Source organism: Oncorhynchus nerka, linkage group LG10, assembly GCF_034236695.1.
Source record: "Oncorhynchus nerka isolate Pitt River linkage group LG10, Oner_Uvic_2.0, whole genome shotgun sequence".
Taxonomy (NCBI): domain Eukaryota; kingdom Metazoa; phylum Chordata; class Actinopteri; order Salmoniformes; family Salmonidae; genus Oncorhynchus; species Oncorhynchus nerka.
The window spans coordinates 54830369-54846576 of record NC_088405.1 but is presented as its reverse complement, the minus strand read 5'-3'; the positions used below and the strand labels follow the sequence as shown (position 1 = coordinate 54846576).

At 43.3% G+C, this 16208-nt stretch overlaps 2 protein-coding genes across 2 annotated transcripts; both read right to left on the bottom strand.

Moving 5' to 3' along the window:
* Positions 1 to 54: 54 nt before the first annotated feature.
* LOC115135601 (vacuolar protein sorting-associated protein 51 homolog) lies at positions 55 to 7320 on the bottom strand. The gene is made up of 11 exons (XM_029670473.2): positions 6985 to 7320; positions 6637 to 6766; positions 6379 to 6525; positions 6015 to 6234; positions 4654 to 5575; positions 4303 to 4518; positions 4076 to 4159; positions 2254 to 2388; positions 1982 to 2103; positions 1749 to 1836; positions 55 to 839 (listed from the first exon to the last, which is right to left on the bottom strand). Exons 1-11 carry the CDS (start codon positions 7174 to 7176, stop codon positions 579 to 581), a joined length of 2517 nt encoding a protein of 838 aa, XP_029526333.1. The 5' UTR covers positions 7177 to 7320; the 3' UTR covers positions 55 to 578.
* Positions 7321 to 7382: 62 nt separating this feature from the next.
* Positions 7383 to 14372, bottom strand: LOC115135621 (FERM domain-containing protein 8). Its single transcript, XM_029670515.2, has 11 exons — positions 14215 to 14372; positions 13553 to 13640; positions 13176 to 13343; positions 12577 to 12678; positions 12271 to 12329; positions 11846 to 12012; positions 11515 to 11730; positions 11282 to 11405; positions 10782 to 10931; positions 10436 to 10664; positions 7383 to 10302 (listed from the first exon to the last, which is right to left on the bottom strand). Exons 2-11 carry the CDS (start codon positions 13638 to 13640, stop codon positions 10202 to 10204), a joined length of 1404 nt encoding a protein of 467 aa, XP_029526375.1. The 5' UTR covers positions 14215 to 14372; the 3' UTR covers positions 7383 to 10201.
* Between the last annotated feature and the right edge of the window lie 1836 nt (positions 14373 to 16208).

Sequence of the window (16208 nt, the reverse complement as noted above, 5' to 3'; positions counted from 1 at the left end):
ATGCAAAGTATGATGATTAATCAATCATGATTCAAAATGAATTGAAACACAAAGTTATTACTTAGAATGCTGACACTTTATATAACATACAGAGATGATGAATTGTAACATAATTAGTCTAATTTAAATTGCAAGATTAAGTGTGCAATGGGAAAACAAGAGAAATACAAATAATTGAGATCAGGTCCTTGAATTGAAATGCAGTATTAAGTGTGCAAATTGAGATCACGTCCTTGAAAGCAGCAGGCGCAACTCTGCTTTACATCCGTTTACGAGTTCGATTTTTTAAATTCAAATCATATTACCATATGATAATGTTTGTTATTACTAATCAAATTAATATAGATGCATCCCACCCAAACATCACATCATTCATAATAACATTCATAGTAACCTCAATCCCCCTCCTGACCCACATTTACATCATGGGAATCGAGAGTATCAAGTAAAAGCCCTCTTTGTCCAATCTTCAATGTTCAGTTAACTTCAAAGGCCTTTTTTTGGTTTTAACCTGTTACACCCTCTTCAATTTCACCATCACAATTCACCAGTTCCTCAACCAATGTGACCTCTGGCCTTTAACCTCTCTCACAGATGACCTCAATCACGCTCTGCTCCATGGGAGCGGGGTCCAGGCAGCGGTGGGCAGTGCTGCCAACTATCTCGTCGAGTAGGAAGTGGACCAGGTTTTCATCGGAGACGAAGCGCCACAGATACATCTGCAGGTAGTTGCAGTCAACCTGGATCTGCTGCAGGCCGTAACGACCAAAGGTACGCAGGCGGACACACTCCAGGAACGTCTTCAGACTGATCTTTATGATCCCTGTCACCACAGAGACCTGAGAGAGGAGATTAAGACTGTCAAATTGGGGGGTGTAAGAGACAGTCTCTATGCAAGGGGTCTCCAACATTTATAGCATGAAAGCTACTTAAAAAAAAATGCTACTCATTTCAAATAGGCACATTCTTCTCCTCTACCCTGCAACTCTTCACCAGGCCCTTGTTGTAAAAGAGATGCGTTTTCTGGTAAAATAATGGTTAATAAAGGGCCCTAAAATTATCCATTGTATTTTCCCAGATTCAGTTCTGTTCTTTTTTCCCTTTTTTATTTTATTTTTAACTCTCAATATTACAATTATTTATAGAGAAACAATGAAAATGGATGTTCTGAGTACATGTTAATTTTCAAATCACATCCAAAGACCAATTTTAAGGTCAGATTTTTTTTTTTAATAACAATGTTTTGATTTGAGTGCAATTCCCCTTTAATTGTGCATTTCATTGCTCAGTCTAGCAATGTTTCTGTTAGGCCGACTGCTGCAACATGTCATGGCTGAGTTTGCAAAACAATGGCCACCCAATTGCTACAAATAATTATGATATCTGTCAGGTAAGCCTACTTTGCAGTCAACGACCTTCTCAATCAAATGTTATCATTACTGGCATCGCTAACTGGCTACTCACGGAGTGAGCATAGACAAATGAGTGCACCAAACAGACAGAAATGCAATATTTCTGGAAATTAATTGGCAGATATTGTGTTACATTTGGATTTTAAAGCCAAGAGGCGCTAAACAGGGGTGGGATAATGTCAATGTTGCTTTGATTGGATAGTAGCCGGGATGTTGATGTTTATGACAGATTGCGATGGAACACCTGAAAAAGAATTGACTGTACTTTTAGAATTGCTTTGCGACCCCTACTCTAGGCCCTAAGCTACCAGAGCTCTGTGACCCCTCCCTACCCACTTTGTTAAACTCCACAGGACTGAAGATGTCGATCCGCTCAGAGAAGAGCTTGTGTATATTACTCAGGAAATTGGTATCCATAGCAGCACTGCAGGGAGACAAAAACCATTCATAAGCCATTAGGAAAGATAGCAGAGGCAGGATCAGTCTAAACATCCACACATTGTGATGCAGTGTTAATGTATTGTGTTGTTATGAAAGGGTTGTGTGGTAGGCGACTGTAGTTCTGGTACCTGGGTGTGTAGCTGGGGGCGTAGCGGGTTTGCTGCCTAGAGCCGCTGTAGACAGAGAAGGTCCTTTTGCTGGAGTCACTGCTGTGGGCTTTCCTCGTCCCCTCCTCATAGAGAAGACTCACCTATAGGGCAACACAAGGAGAGACAGATCAGGGGAGGGAGTAAAGCTGTTTAGATTCCTAGCACTGATGATGATTTTGTCCACTCACATTCATGCAGTGATTAGAGTTTTCCTACATTCCAAAGGGTTTTATATAGATAACGGCCATTACCTGCACATCAATGGAAGTGGTGTCCTCCACCACTCTCTTCATCACAGCACGGACGTTCCGTGGCTCGATGGTGTTCACCCAGTCTCGAGTCTCCACACTCTTTCTCAGCATCTGGGATATGATCAGGCCCTGAACCTATCAAACAACAAGAGAGAAGGGGTCAGCTTTGAAATAGAAGGAATAGGCCTGAAATGGCCAGTCGCAGCAACAGTAATTTGTTGGTAAAGTGGGAAAATGTATACAGTGCCTTCAGAAAGTATTCCTACCCCTCGACTTATTCCACATTTTGTTATGTTACTGCCTGAATGTAAAATGGATTAAATATTATTTTTTTTCTCACCCATCTACACACAATACCCCATAATGAAGTCAAAACGTGTTTTCAGACATTTTCAGAAGTATTCACACCCCTGAGTGAATACATGTTAGAATCACCTTTGGCAGTGATTACAGCTGTGAGTCTTTCTGGGTAAGTCTCTAAGAGCTTTGACACCTGGATTGTACAATATTTACACTTTTTGAAAAATATTCTTCAACCTCAAATTTGTTGTTGATCATTGCTACACAACCATTTTCAGGTTTTGCCATAGATTTTCAAGCAGATTTAAATCATAACTGTAACTCAGCCATTCAGGAACATTCACTGTCTTCTTGGTAAGCAACTCCAGTGTAGATTTGTCCTTGTGTTTTAGGTTATTGTCTTGGCTGAAAGGTGAATTCATCTCCCAGTGTCTGTTTTTATCCTGAAAACCTCCCCAGTCCTTAACGATTGCAAGCATAGCCATAACATGATGCAGCCAACACCACCATGCTTGAAAATATGGAGAGTGGTACTGAGTAATGTGTTGTATTTGCCCAAAACATAACTTTTTGTCCTGAACACAAAGTTAATTGTTTTTTGTTGTTGAAAACGGGATGCATGTTTTGGAATAGTTTTATTCTGTACAGAACTCCTTTTCACTATGTCAATTTGGTTAGTATTGTAGAGTAACTACAATGTTCTCCTATCATAGCCCTTAAACTCTGTAACTGTTTTAAAGTCACCATTGGCCTCATGTTGAAATCCCTGTGCGGTTTCCTTCCTCTCTGGCAACTGTTAGGAAGCACGCCTGTATCTTTGTAGTGACTGTGTGTATTGATACACCATCCAAAGTGTAATTAATAACTTCACCGTGCTCAAAGGGATATTCAATGTCTGCTTTTTACTTTTAACAATAGGTGCCCTTCTTTGCAAGGCATTGGAAAACCTCCCTGATCTTTGTGGTTGAATCTGTGTTTGAAATTCACTGCTCAACTGAGAGACCTTGTAAGTGCGGGGCACAGAGATGAGGTAGTCATTCAAAAATGTTAAACAATATTAAACACTGTTATTGCACACAGAATGAGTCCATGCAGCTTATTATGTGACTTGTTAAGAAAATGTTTACTCCTGAACTTATTTAGGCTTACCATAATAAAGGGGTTGAATACTTATTGACTTAACATTTTTAATTTGACATGTTAGTCATTTAGCAGACGCTTTTATCCAGAGCGACCTACAGTAGTGAGTGCATACATTTTCATACGGGTTCCCCGTGGGAATCGAACCCACAACCATGGCGTTGCAAGTGCCATGCCCTACTGAGCTACACATTTCAGCTTTTCATTTTTAAGGAATATGTAAAAATGTCAAACAACATAATTCCACTTTGACATCATATGGTATTGTATGTAGGCCGGTGACCAAAAAAACCTCAATGTAATCCATTTTAAATTCCGGCTGTAACAAAACAAAACGTGGAAAAAGTCAAGGGGTGTGAATACTTTCTGAAGGCACTTTTACCTTAACATAATGGTTCAGTAGCTTCTGTGCTGCCTCTCTGGCCTCTCCACATAAAGCTGTGACTGCAGTTACAGGAGAACGATGCTGTGAAAACGAGAGAAACATGAGGATATAACAGCATGTGGTACACATTTCTCATGACTAAAGAGGACCTATTATTTGGATAGATACTCTTACATTCCCATCAACAGCGTTGAAGAAGTGTTCAGTCTCATTGGCATATTTACCTGCACGAGGAACTGCTCGTCTGTGAGGGTGAGGATGTAGGTGATGGTGGAGGTTTCATAGTCCAGGCAGAGGCGTGACAGCAGCAGGAGGAGGGCAGGGGGTGTAGAGCCGCCCCTGTCTCCCGCACTCTCACAGAACTGACGTGAGGACTGGCACACAAACTTAATGAAGTTAACCACAAGGCTCTCACGTACACCCTGGCTGCAAAACTCCCCCTGAAATAGAGAGGTGAAAGAGAGTTGTCAATGACATAAATAGTTTGCCTTATTCTCTGAATTTGGTATGATATCAGAGCAACTCACAAACTGAGGGACACAACTAACCCACAAAAGCATCAGTATTAATCTCACCTTGAAGTAAGGCTTATTGGAGAAGGTGATGTCCTTTGCGGTGAAGAGGTGCACTGATGCCAGCACTGACTTGATCTGATTGAGAATGGAGGCAGACAGAGAGGAGAGGAGCTCTGGCAGGCTGGCGGGAGCATCTTTCCCAGTGGCTGGTCCCGCCAGATGAGAGCCCCCTCCAGCTGAGCTCCCACCCAGCCGAGGGGTTGCTAGGGCCTGCCTCACGTCTCTCAGGCTGTCCAGGTAGAAGCTCTGCAGGGCTGCCAGGTACTGCTTGATCCTCTCCCTGGCTGCTCGCACCACGATCTCAGTCCCTTGGCTGGGCACAGCAGACCCAGGCAGCAGTTTGGCCATGGCCTGGAGCCTGCGGTGGAAACGGTCCAGAGCCCGGACCAGAAGAGAGTTGTCTCCAACACTTTTCTCCTCCTGTATCCTCCTCTCCACGAGCGAGAAGTAGCAGGTGGCCATGGCATCCACGAAAGCATGCAGCTTGCCAATAGCCATATGGGGGATGTTTTTGGAGGCCAGATTACCCTCTTGTGGACGGTTGACAAACAACTCTTGGTACGAGGCAATGACCAAGCAAAGGCTGCTGACGAATTCATTGCAACCTCTGTCTATGAATTCCAGAATATCAGTCCTTGAGCTGGAAGAGAGGAAGGGATTGCCTGGAGAGGTGGGGTCAGTGGGAGATCCAGCAGTGGGTGCAGCTGACAGTCTGCGGGCAGGGCCAATGGAGGGATCTATCACTGATGTGGGTCCAGAGGACAATGGTGGTCTTAGCTCCGCCTCCAGTCCTCGGAGGTTTGCTTCCAGTCGTGACTGGGCGTGGATCAGGAACTTGTCACACAGTTCCTCTGCTGGCTCATCCAGCTGCAGCAGAAGCTCCACACACTCTGAAAGGTCCTTCGCACTCGAACCTCCATCTCTGCAAACACAGTCAAAACCAGGCAGAGGTATAATGTATTATTACTATAGAATATGAACTAGAAATGAAAATTCAAAGAACATTGTTTTGCAGCCATACTAATCTCAGTTAACACAGAACTAAAGTCTCAGGTAATTGGTCAGCTTCTCCATTAAGTTCTGGGTCCATACATGTTAAGAGAAGAGATCAAGAAATGCTAGAAGGACCAGAACGAGGATCTCCACCCTTTTTCTTTGCAATTTAGGTGCCGAATGTCCCCTCCCCTTCTGAAATTCAAATGATGCGAACACCTGCGAAATCATGATTTGTCTAAATCACCAGTGAGGAAAAAACAAACACCGGATCTACTGCTGCTCGTTATCCTACGCATCCCATTCAGTCCCGCCAGATTCTCTCGGTTTGCATGCAGAATCTTTCCACAAGTGACTACTTCTCCTACCTGAACTTCTGCCTAAGCTCCTGTGCCAGCTTGTCCATGATGGCATGACAGTCATCCTGGATGCCCCTGAAGGAGGGCATGTGGCTGTACTGCTGCAGCACGCAGCGGGCACGACGATGGGAGCTCACCGCCTGGGAATAAGCCTGCAGCTCCAGACACTTATTCAGCCTGGCAGGCAGCTCAAACAGGAACTGCAGCTTTCGAAGGAGAGTGTGGACTCCTGGGTGGGGGGAGGGAGAGAGAGAGAGAGAAAAGTTTGAACAAGTAATCTGACAATGATAGGTATATGACCAACAAATACAATTTGTTATTTAGTTTTCATTTCAGGCGATGGAGGCGTGTCACCACAGGTTTCATTACGGACCTGACAGTTTGGTTATCTGTGCATGCTGGTCCTGAAGAGTCCCACTGATGTGTGCACTGAACTCTGTGATAGCAGCCATGTTAGTAGAGAGACAATCCATTTCGTCCTCCATCTTCTTAAAATCATTCTTCATTTTTCTGATTGTGTCTAGTGGGAGGAGATGAGGGCATTCATTCATTACATGGTATGTATACTGAACAGTGAGTGACGCAAACATGATATCCAATGCATCGCATACACTGTCCCCTATTTGCTTACCTGTGGCAGAGATGAACTTGTTGTAGTTCTCATACACCAATGTCTGCATGTCACTGTCCAAGGAGCGGATCTGTTTCACCATGCAGGTCTCCTGGTCCATCAGCTCTCCAAGGGAACATTCTCTCCTAAGCTGCAGCCACCAATGACATAAAGGTCCGTTTTGAAGACAAGACAACCAACAGACATCACTGAGTGACAGTACTCCCTGGGTGACTGACGCCAATGCCAGATAAGCAGTTGGCATTGGCTCTTGTACAGAAAATAATCGTTTGCCTCGATTTCATTTGTTGTCTTATGTTCAATAAATAGCTATATGTGTGGCATCCAGACATAGAAATGTGATTTTACCTTATCGAGATAAACCTCAGGATCGAAATGCGTGCCGTTTATATCGCAAGGATTGATCGACTCTGCTTGATCCACGGTCTTTCCTTCCTCGTTCAACCCATAATAGAGCTTCAACATACCGTGCACTCGGCGCTTCCGCGCTGGGTCGGAGTCAGGTGGTGTGGTGGCCGTAGCACAAATATCCCCGTCCATTTAGACTGAATACCAGCGAAATTGTTATGAATTGCAGGACAGACCAAAGAACAGCTAAATGTAACCGCCAGGTAAACAGAAAACCAGCTATTCGCCACTAAAGCAAATAGAGAAGTTACCGTACATGTCCCGATGAGAAGCCCGTGATAAACGAGCCAGTAGGTGGCAGCAATGACTCAAAGAACACCAAATCAAGGAACGGAGGATCGGATATTCAAAACATTTTATTGATCAAATATGAACAAAAAAAACTACGATTGTAAGGTTTAAAACACAATTATAACAAATCTTATAGTTTTGTCAAAACAGTACAAAGCGGAATAAAAAACGTATTGTGGGTTTAACTAAACCTAGTCAGTCACTGGTTAAGTTTGGTAGTGCACATTATATAAATTACAAAGGAAAGAAAACAGTGAAGTTACAGGGTTCGATATATTTTAGTCTCTACGGCTGCGTTTACACAGGCAGCCCAATTCTGATATTTTGCCCAATTATAGGAAAGATAGCTTATCTGACCAATTCTTTTTTTACCAATCAGATAAGCCATCTTGCCTATAATTGGGAAAAATATCAGAATTGGGCTGCCTGTGTAAACGCAGCCAATGTACACACGAGGTAAAGTAAATGTATAGCAAACAGAGCAGATCATGTTTGACAAACAAGCCTACACGTTTACCAGGTCAGTCTCTCAATGGCCAAATTAATACTGAAAGAAAAAGGCACTTGGTCTTTTTATCCAGACTATTGCTTCATTTGAGTGTGAGAAAGACAGAAACAGAGATACTGTGTAAGAGAGTCAAAAATTATTAGTCCAAGTTATTACTCCAATAATAATACTAAGAATACAAATAATGACCAAAGGTAAAAACTTGACAGTATTTCTGATGTATCAATAGTGCATGTTTAAGATATTGAATGTTGTGCATGTACAGCAAGTGAGTACACCACCATCTTTTTAAAAAGGAATACCACATCCATAGATCGCGTGCCTTAGGAATTATGAATCGGAACATTTTGTTGTCTTTGCATAATTGACCATATCAGTTATAACATGGTGGAAACCACATTCTTCAGTTTAACACTTAATTGCATCAGAGATATACAGTAGAATCGCTCCTCTCATACTGGAGGTCAGCAGAAGAACTGTCATCAGGAAACACATCCTCTTGCTGAATGGTCAGCTAAGTGGGTGAGACTAAATGTACTTTTCTGACGTGCAAACCGACTAGCCAAATCTAAAACCGACCCTTACCTTAACCCAGACCCTAACCCACATTTAACCAATTCAAAAAGTAAATATTGGTTTACGCATCAGAAAATTCTCTTTAGTCTCTCCCCTCCAAAGTCAAGCTGCCCTTGCATAGTGTACAATATAAACAATAACAGTGCTAGAATGCTAGGCCTTGTCATTTCTGGGAGGGAAATACAGATAAAGTCCATGATAACCATGAGACTCTGAATCTGAGTGTTTAGCACGGAGAGGCATAGACTACCACAAGATATACGTTTGTTTTGGTACAAAGACTGAGGTTTGAACAAGATAGTTGCAGAGCCTCCAACATCGCCCTCCTTTCAGATAATACAATCTGCATGACAGATTTTTACCTTGTCAGCTCGGTGTTACCGGCCCAGCAACCTTCCGGTTACCGGCCCAACGCTCTAACCACAAGGCCACCTGCCACCCCCCAATTCATCCCAAAGGTGTTCGATGGAGTTGAGGTCAGGGCTCTGTTCAGGCCTGTCAAGTTCTTCCACACTGATCTCGACAAACCATTTCTGTATGGACCTCACTTTGTGCACTGGGGCGTTGTCATGCTTTAACAGGAAAGGGCCTTCCCCAAACTGTTGCCACAAGTTGGAAGCACAGAATCGTCTAGAATGTAATTGTATGCTATAGCGTAAATACTTCCCTTCACTGGAACTAAGGGGCCTAGCCCGAACCATGAAAAACAGCCCCAGACCATTATTCCTCCTCCATCAAACTTGACAGCTGGCATTATGCATTTGGGAAGGTAGCGTTCTCCTGGCATCCTCCAAACTGAGACTCGTCTGTCGGACTGCCAGATAGTGAAGCGTGATTCATCACTCCAGAGAACACATTTCCACTGAGTCCAATGGTGGCAAGCTTCACACCACTCCAGCCGACCCTTAACACTGCGCATGGTGATCTTAGGCTCCGCGGCCACGGAAACCCATTTAACGAAGGTCCAAACAGTTCTTGTGCGGATGTTGCTTCCAGAGGCAGTTTGGAACTTGGTATTGAGTGGTGCAACGGGTGACAGGTTATTCTTTTACACGCTACATGCTTCAGTGGTCCCTTTCTGAGAGCTTGTGTGGCCTACCACTTCACGGCTGAGTTGTTGTTGCTCTTAGGAGTTTCCACTTCACAATAACAGCACTTACAGTTGACCAGGGCAGAAATTTGACAAACTGACTTGTTGGAAAGGTGGCATCCTATGACAGTGCTACGTTGAAAGTCACAGAGCTCTCCAGTAAGACCATTCGACTGCCAATGTTTTTCTATGGAGATTGCATGGCCGTGTGCTTGATTTTATACACCTGTCAGCAACAGGTGTGGTTGAAATAGCCAAATCCACTCATTTGAAGGAGTGTCCACATACTTTTGTATATATAGTGTACATAGTCATTGCACAAACTCCATCTGAAGGAGAACTGTAATAAAGGTCCCTATCACAAGGGTAAAAGCTCAAAGGTGGCGCTACTGTCAATGTTACCACTACTCATCAACAGTTTCATATTAAACTCCAACTGGTTCAACTTGACCAGTGAAGCAATGCCACTCAATGTCACTTTCCAGCACCTAAAGAACGTAACTTCATATACACAACATTTAACCATAAATATTTATTCACACTTAAATCCTACTCTTGGTCCATAGTATTTTTGCAATCAAGAAGATAAACCTCACCAACTCCCTACATATCTTTTAGCCTTAATCTCAACTTGCATGTTCAGTTTTGGTCTCCAGGTAGTATAGAGCAGTGCCTAGATCAGAGATGGAGGCTCAACCTTGCTCCACCTGTACTGATGAGTATGTAGGTGGCTGTGCCTGCCTGGTGAAAAAGGAAGCAGCTCTCTTCGGCTTCAAGCGTTTGATTTCTTTACCTGCCCGGAGGACAACAAATGCATTTAACAGTTAGTTTTACAACCTAACCTGATCAACAAATGAAGCTTATATGGATGGTTGATACTGACGAAATGAATGACATGCATGATGCTGGCCTCTCCCCAGACTCACCGTTGTCCACATAGCTGATGGTGTTCAGTGTATGGACCCGACTGCACACCACACTGCTCTGCCTGCGCAGTTTCCCTCGCCGACCGCCCCTTCCTCTGTCACTGTTCCCTGCCTGTCCAGCAGGCTGATGGGATAGACTGACATCATTGTCAGTTTCTGTCGCCGCCCCTCCTTCGGCTGCAGACTGTAGCTCCACACAGAACTCAATAAGACCGCTCATAAGTTCTGCCTAGAGAAACGAGGGAAGAAAGAACAGTAGCAACTCTGGTCACTTCAATGACATCTATGACCACCTAATGATTTTTTTTATTATAAATTTGAAAAAGGTAGGTTTAAGTTTCATTACTTGTTTTGAATAGATCTTCAGTAACTTGTTGACAGGGGTGCCGGCCTCCTCCCCATCGAATTCAAGCCACAGGATGTGCGAGTCACCTTCCCCCTCGGGGTAGCTGTGGTCCCAAGACAGCTCACTGAAACGCAGTCCCAGGAGCACATGCTGTCATGGAGCAGGAATGCACCAGAGAAAACGAGGCAGAAAAGTAGAAGGTTGGGTCATTCAGTGAAGTCTTTTTGCATTGATCGAGGACACCTCTGGTTCATACAAATCCACATCTTACTTAATCACACACAGTAAAATAGGTCATATTCTGCTAGTAATGTAGAGGAGTTATCATTTATTTAACAAGGCATGTCAGTTAAGAACAAATTATTATTTACAATGACGGCCTACCCCGGCCAAACCCGGACCAATTGTGCGCCGCCCTTTGGGACTCCCAATCACATAAATCAAATCAATCACGGCCGGATGTGACACAGCCACTCACAGCTTGATATTCCAGGTCTCACCTTCTCTTTGATGTCCATTACATACACCCCCTCCAGACTAATCCCCACATTGACAGCTTTCCGTCCTGCTCTATGAAGAATCCCCTGAGCTGGCTTGTCAATCTCCCCCGAGAAGAAAGCACACCTGGCAAGACAAGAAACAAACATGATGCAAGTGACCTGTGAAGAAGATCCAAACTGTGAATGTGTTCCATGCAGTTAATTTGAGGCCAATAGTTTGACTTGTTCCTTACCCATAGTAAGGCAGAGAGTGGCATGTGCTGAGGTACTGGCGTAGATGCTGAGTGGGCTCCGGGGGGGTGCTTCCTAAGGTGCTGATCTTGCGATACTCCTCCAACAGGTTGTGCTCCAGCCCTGCCTGACGGCCCCCTTTTCCCCTCAAGGTAGAAAACAGCCCCCCACCTCCCCCTGATACATGTGCAGGCAGGAAGGATATCAGCTTCTTCTCTCTGAGGGAGATGGGAGAGGAGAAGCAATAGTCTGGGTATTATTTTGAGTTACACTCTTAAAAATAATACACAACGTCACCAAGAGGCAGACGTTCAGATGCCTGGCATAGTTTACCTTAAAGCAGCAGTGGCTTTCTGGTCGTCCAAACCTACTCCCAGTTCCATAGCAAAAGACAGTGCTCCCAAACCCGTCCAGGTTTCAGGGTCACAGGGGAAGCGGCCAGCGAGGATGTTAACCCGTGCCTCGTCGTAAAGTAGTCTCAACACCCCCTCGTCTTCAATCTGGAGGGAAATACCATGCAATGAAATGTGGAATACAGGAGGATCCAAACACATGCATAGGGGCATTCATCAATTCTTGTAACTCTTGAGGGACAAACATAACCTTTTGTCTGAGGGCTGGTGCTAGAGTGCTCTGGGGTATGTGTCTACAACCAGGAAAGTATAATCTATCCATTTGACTTGACACGACACCACTTGACTGATATCCCCCCCAACAGCTTCATGTTAAATTTAAGGAAAAAACAGAACAAGCAGTACCTGCAGCTCTTTAGACTTGGGATGAAACACATTCCTTCTGTACTGCAAGCATGGCTCATCTGGAGAAAAAAAAGGAGAGGAGGGTAATACAGAACATTGTTATATGATGGCAGATGTACGGCTTAGGATTAGTGATGTTGGGTCAGTGGTAACATGAGGTCAGGTTGACAAAGCAATATGAATTCAGCAGTGGGGATGAAAAAAATCTAACAGATGTGTTAATCTGCCAAAAATACAGAAACAAATAGAAAAGATTACAGAAACACACAAGCTCATCCCTACACACAGAGACACAGGCAGTCTCACCTTGAGATATGTCCTCCTCTGAGGCCTCAGTGAAGCGATACAGCAGGTCCTGCCACTGGCGGCACAGTTTGTAAGGCTGATGCTTCGGCTTTAACTGCAGTTCTGAGAGAGGAGGAAAAGGCATGTAGTAGACAACGATGTGATAATTAATGAAAATTATGAAAAGCATTCTCATGGCATAACAAAGAAAGGAATTTGGCATGACAAAGCATGCTAATATATAGCACCATATCCACAAGCCGTAGACTTGGCCTACACTCATTTCCTCTGTAGTGATCCCTTCCCTATTTTACAAACAATGCCAGTCTTTCAGCAAGACAGTAGTTTAAAAAAAAGAAGCATTCAAATTGTAAAATGTTCCCCTTATGGCCCAAGTGCTCTCTTCGAATTGCCACCAATACATAATACAAGGAACCAGACCAGCCTCAGACAACACTATTCCTTTGTAATACATATCTGCCTTTCTTCTCCTGATCAAATCAAGAAACTGTCAAATGAATGGCCAAGTTGCTTATATTAAAATAACAGCATGTGCCGCACAGTTGTTTGAGGGCTAGGGGAGGAGGGGGGCAGGAGCATACAGAGTGAGCTGTCATTACCGAGCAGAGGAGAGCAGAGCCAGAAGGCAAAGGCATCCGTTGCAGAATCAGGAATGTGGAGAGCCTCCCGGACACTGCGGCCTAGCTCCTGGACACTCACACAGGCAACCCCCTCCACACACAGGTGTACTGCACTGTCCCCCACCAGGTACACAAGCACATCTTGAGCTGTAGGAGAACAAAGCCAGGGATGGAAGTCGACATAATAATCTAATGTAAAACATGGAACGTCTGCAAGCCACGATGATGTCATGAGCTTACATGAATCAGTTTCATATATACACAAGGCTATTAAACACCATGTTCCAAATAAGAAAACACAGGAGGGACAAAAATGCTATATTGTAAAAACCAGACAAAGCAAAAAGGGAACTGACCGCGGGTGACAGAGGATGCCACACTTCCTCTCTGTGAGCTCCCCTCCGACGGCTCTGGAGGAAAACCCCCACACTCATCTCCTTCCATCTGTGTGAGACACACAAATCAAGATGAGCTTTTCGAAAAATGTATGTTATCCACTAGCAAATTCACTGTGGCATAGCTAGCTAGCCACCTCCGCGAGTAACGTTAACAATAGCTGTAGTGGTGGTGGGGATCGATACAGTTGTTCTCCATCTTCTTTTTAAATAGTGAGACAATTTGTTTTCAGCAGATAACTCGTTTTCTCATGGGTCTCGCTTGTCCCTCTGCAGCATACACACATTGAGCAATATGTAACATATCTAACTTAACAATAGAATATCTCTCGTACCGGCACCCAAGTATCGTGATAATATAATATCGTATCGTGATGTCCCTTACAATTCCCTGTCCTAGTTATCTATAATGATGTTCAATATCAACGCTTTGATTTTGTCGTTGTTGTTTAAGTCGTAAGAGTTTTTACTGAAACGACATTTCACATCTAAGTTAGCTGGTATCCTGCCAACAAACTGTAGACAACTCAATTACGAATATTGTGCTAACATTAGCTACTAGCTAGCTAGTTACCAAGCAAGAAGACAACGTTGGCTAATCCAGTGACATGACATTCAATTACCTTCTTTTGCTGAAAATGTAGAATTGACAGTCCACAAACTAGTATACTTTTTTTTTCTAACTCCGTATGAGAATATATTTTGTCAAAACAACAACTTCAACAGTTTACCAGCACACTGACAACTGTCTAGACTAATGTACTGCGCCCTTTGTGCTTCTTCTTTTTCTGTGCGTTTTATGGAAGACTACAATCCCAAAATGTGTATTACCGCCACCAACTGGACGGGGTTGAAAAAACCAAGGTCAAAATAAAACCCATACGTGATAGGGAGAACGTAATCCACCCAAATAAAACAATTTAAAAAACACACAAACCGCCAAAACTCCCACTTCTTCCTTGCTTCAAAACACCATGACTTGAGAGGGTGTACGGGTGGTGACAATACTCCATGCAACTACTCCGCTGAGAAGTCTTTCAGTCCCAGGAACCGTTCCACAGCATCCACAATGATATCTATTTTACTGGACCTCCTCTCCACCTTGAGGAGGCAGCATAGCCTAGTGGTTAGAGTGTTGGAATAGTTCTGCCCTTGAACAAGGCAGTTAACCCACGGCCTAGGCCATCATTGAAAATAAGAATTTGTTCTTAACTGATTTGCCTAGTTAAATAAAGGTTAAATAAAAATCAATCACCATAGCTATTATGGCCACAAAGCCCACCTTCTTAAACTTTAACATATCTGGATCCTGCTGTTGAACCACAACCCCTGCAGCCTTCAGTGAAGCCCAATCCACCACCATGGACTCTTTAGGAGCACCATTCAAACCCTCAACACTTTTAATAGCCACTGCATATGAAATGCTCTGGAGAGCCCACATCATTCTCTTTCACTCTTGTTGGGCATTCTAAAAACGTGGCTTCATGGTTCCCACCACATTGCAACATATCACATTTTCATTACTTTTAAAACATATATGATCTTTTCCACAACTTGGATATCTCGGCTTCTCCCTTCTGAAAACGCTTGAAACATGTCCAAAAGCTTTACAGTGATCACACTCCATTGGTCTTGGAACAAATGCTCTGACTCTGTAGTTGCCCACACCACTGTAAAGCAGGCAAGAATAACTAAGTACTTCTGGGTCCTGGATTTTGGGAATCCTTCAGAATAAGACTCTGTCCTGTTTACTTCGTAAATGAAAAATTCTGGTAAAAATGATAGTGCACAATTATCGATATATATATATACTAGTTATCATAGAAATAATCATTAAAATGATTTATATGAGATGTTTTTTGTTTGTTTTAAGCCTAAGTGGTCAACTGTTTTTTTGTGTATGTACTCCTATAAAAAAGGGTCCATTCTACTCAGGAGCAGTTTTAGTTTACAAATCGAGAGTTTACACCCAGAGGAGCGTTGCTGCTCATTTTGTAGCTGCTCATTTGGCAATGAGGCCCTTAATGTATCATTTACAATGTTATAATGCGTGTTACTGGTGATTTCTAACCTTTGGTGGACAGATTTCATAATTTAACTTACTCAGCACATTTACATAAACGGTGGCTTTGATCACAATTTTGAGGTTTAGGTTGCTTGATGTAGGCCGTCATCGTAAATAAGAATATGTTCTTAACTGACTTGCCTAGTTAAATAAAGGTTAAATAAATAAATAAATGTTCATAGCTACAGTAGCTAGCAGCACAAGCATATACTGTTGTGAAAATCTCTTTTCACCCACCATCAACACCAACAATCTCTGCAATCTTCCTCCATGCCATTGACCTTATGATTTTGTCTCTGTATTTTAACAAGGAAAAATCAGTTTCATGAACCGAAGATCTTCAAGCAAACATCTGCTCCTCACCTGATTGGTTAACGGCAGCCACGTGCAATTTGCATAAAGTAAAGCAGTGCTGAACTTATTCAGTTTGCTCCCATAGCACGGTTCGAGCTGCTCACCTCCCCACAACCTCCTGCACGTTGCTCCGTGTGTTCTCGTTGAAAATGAATGGGGTGGAACTTTGTCTTGCGAATTCGGAAGTAATGGAAACAC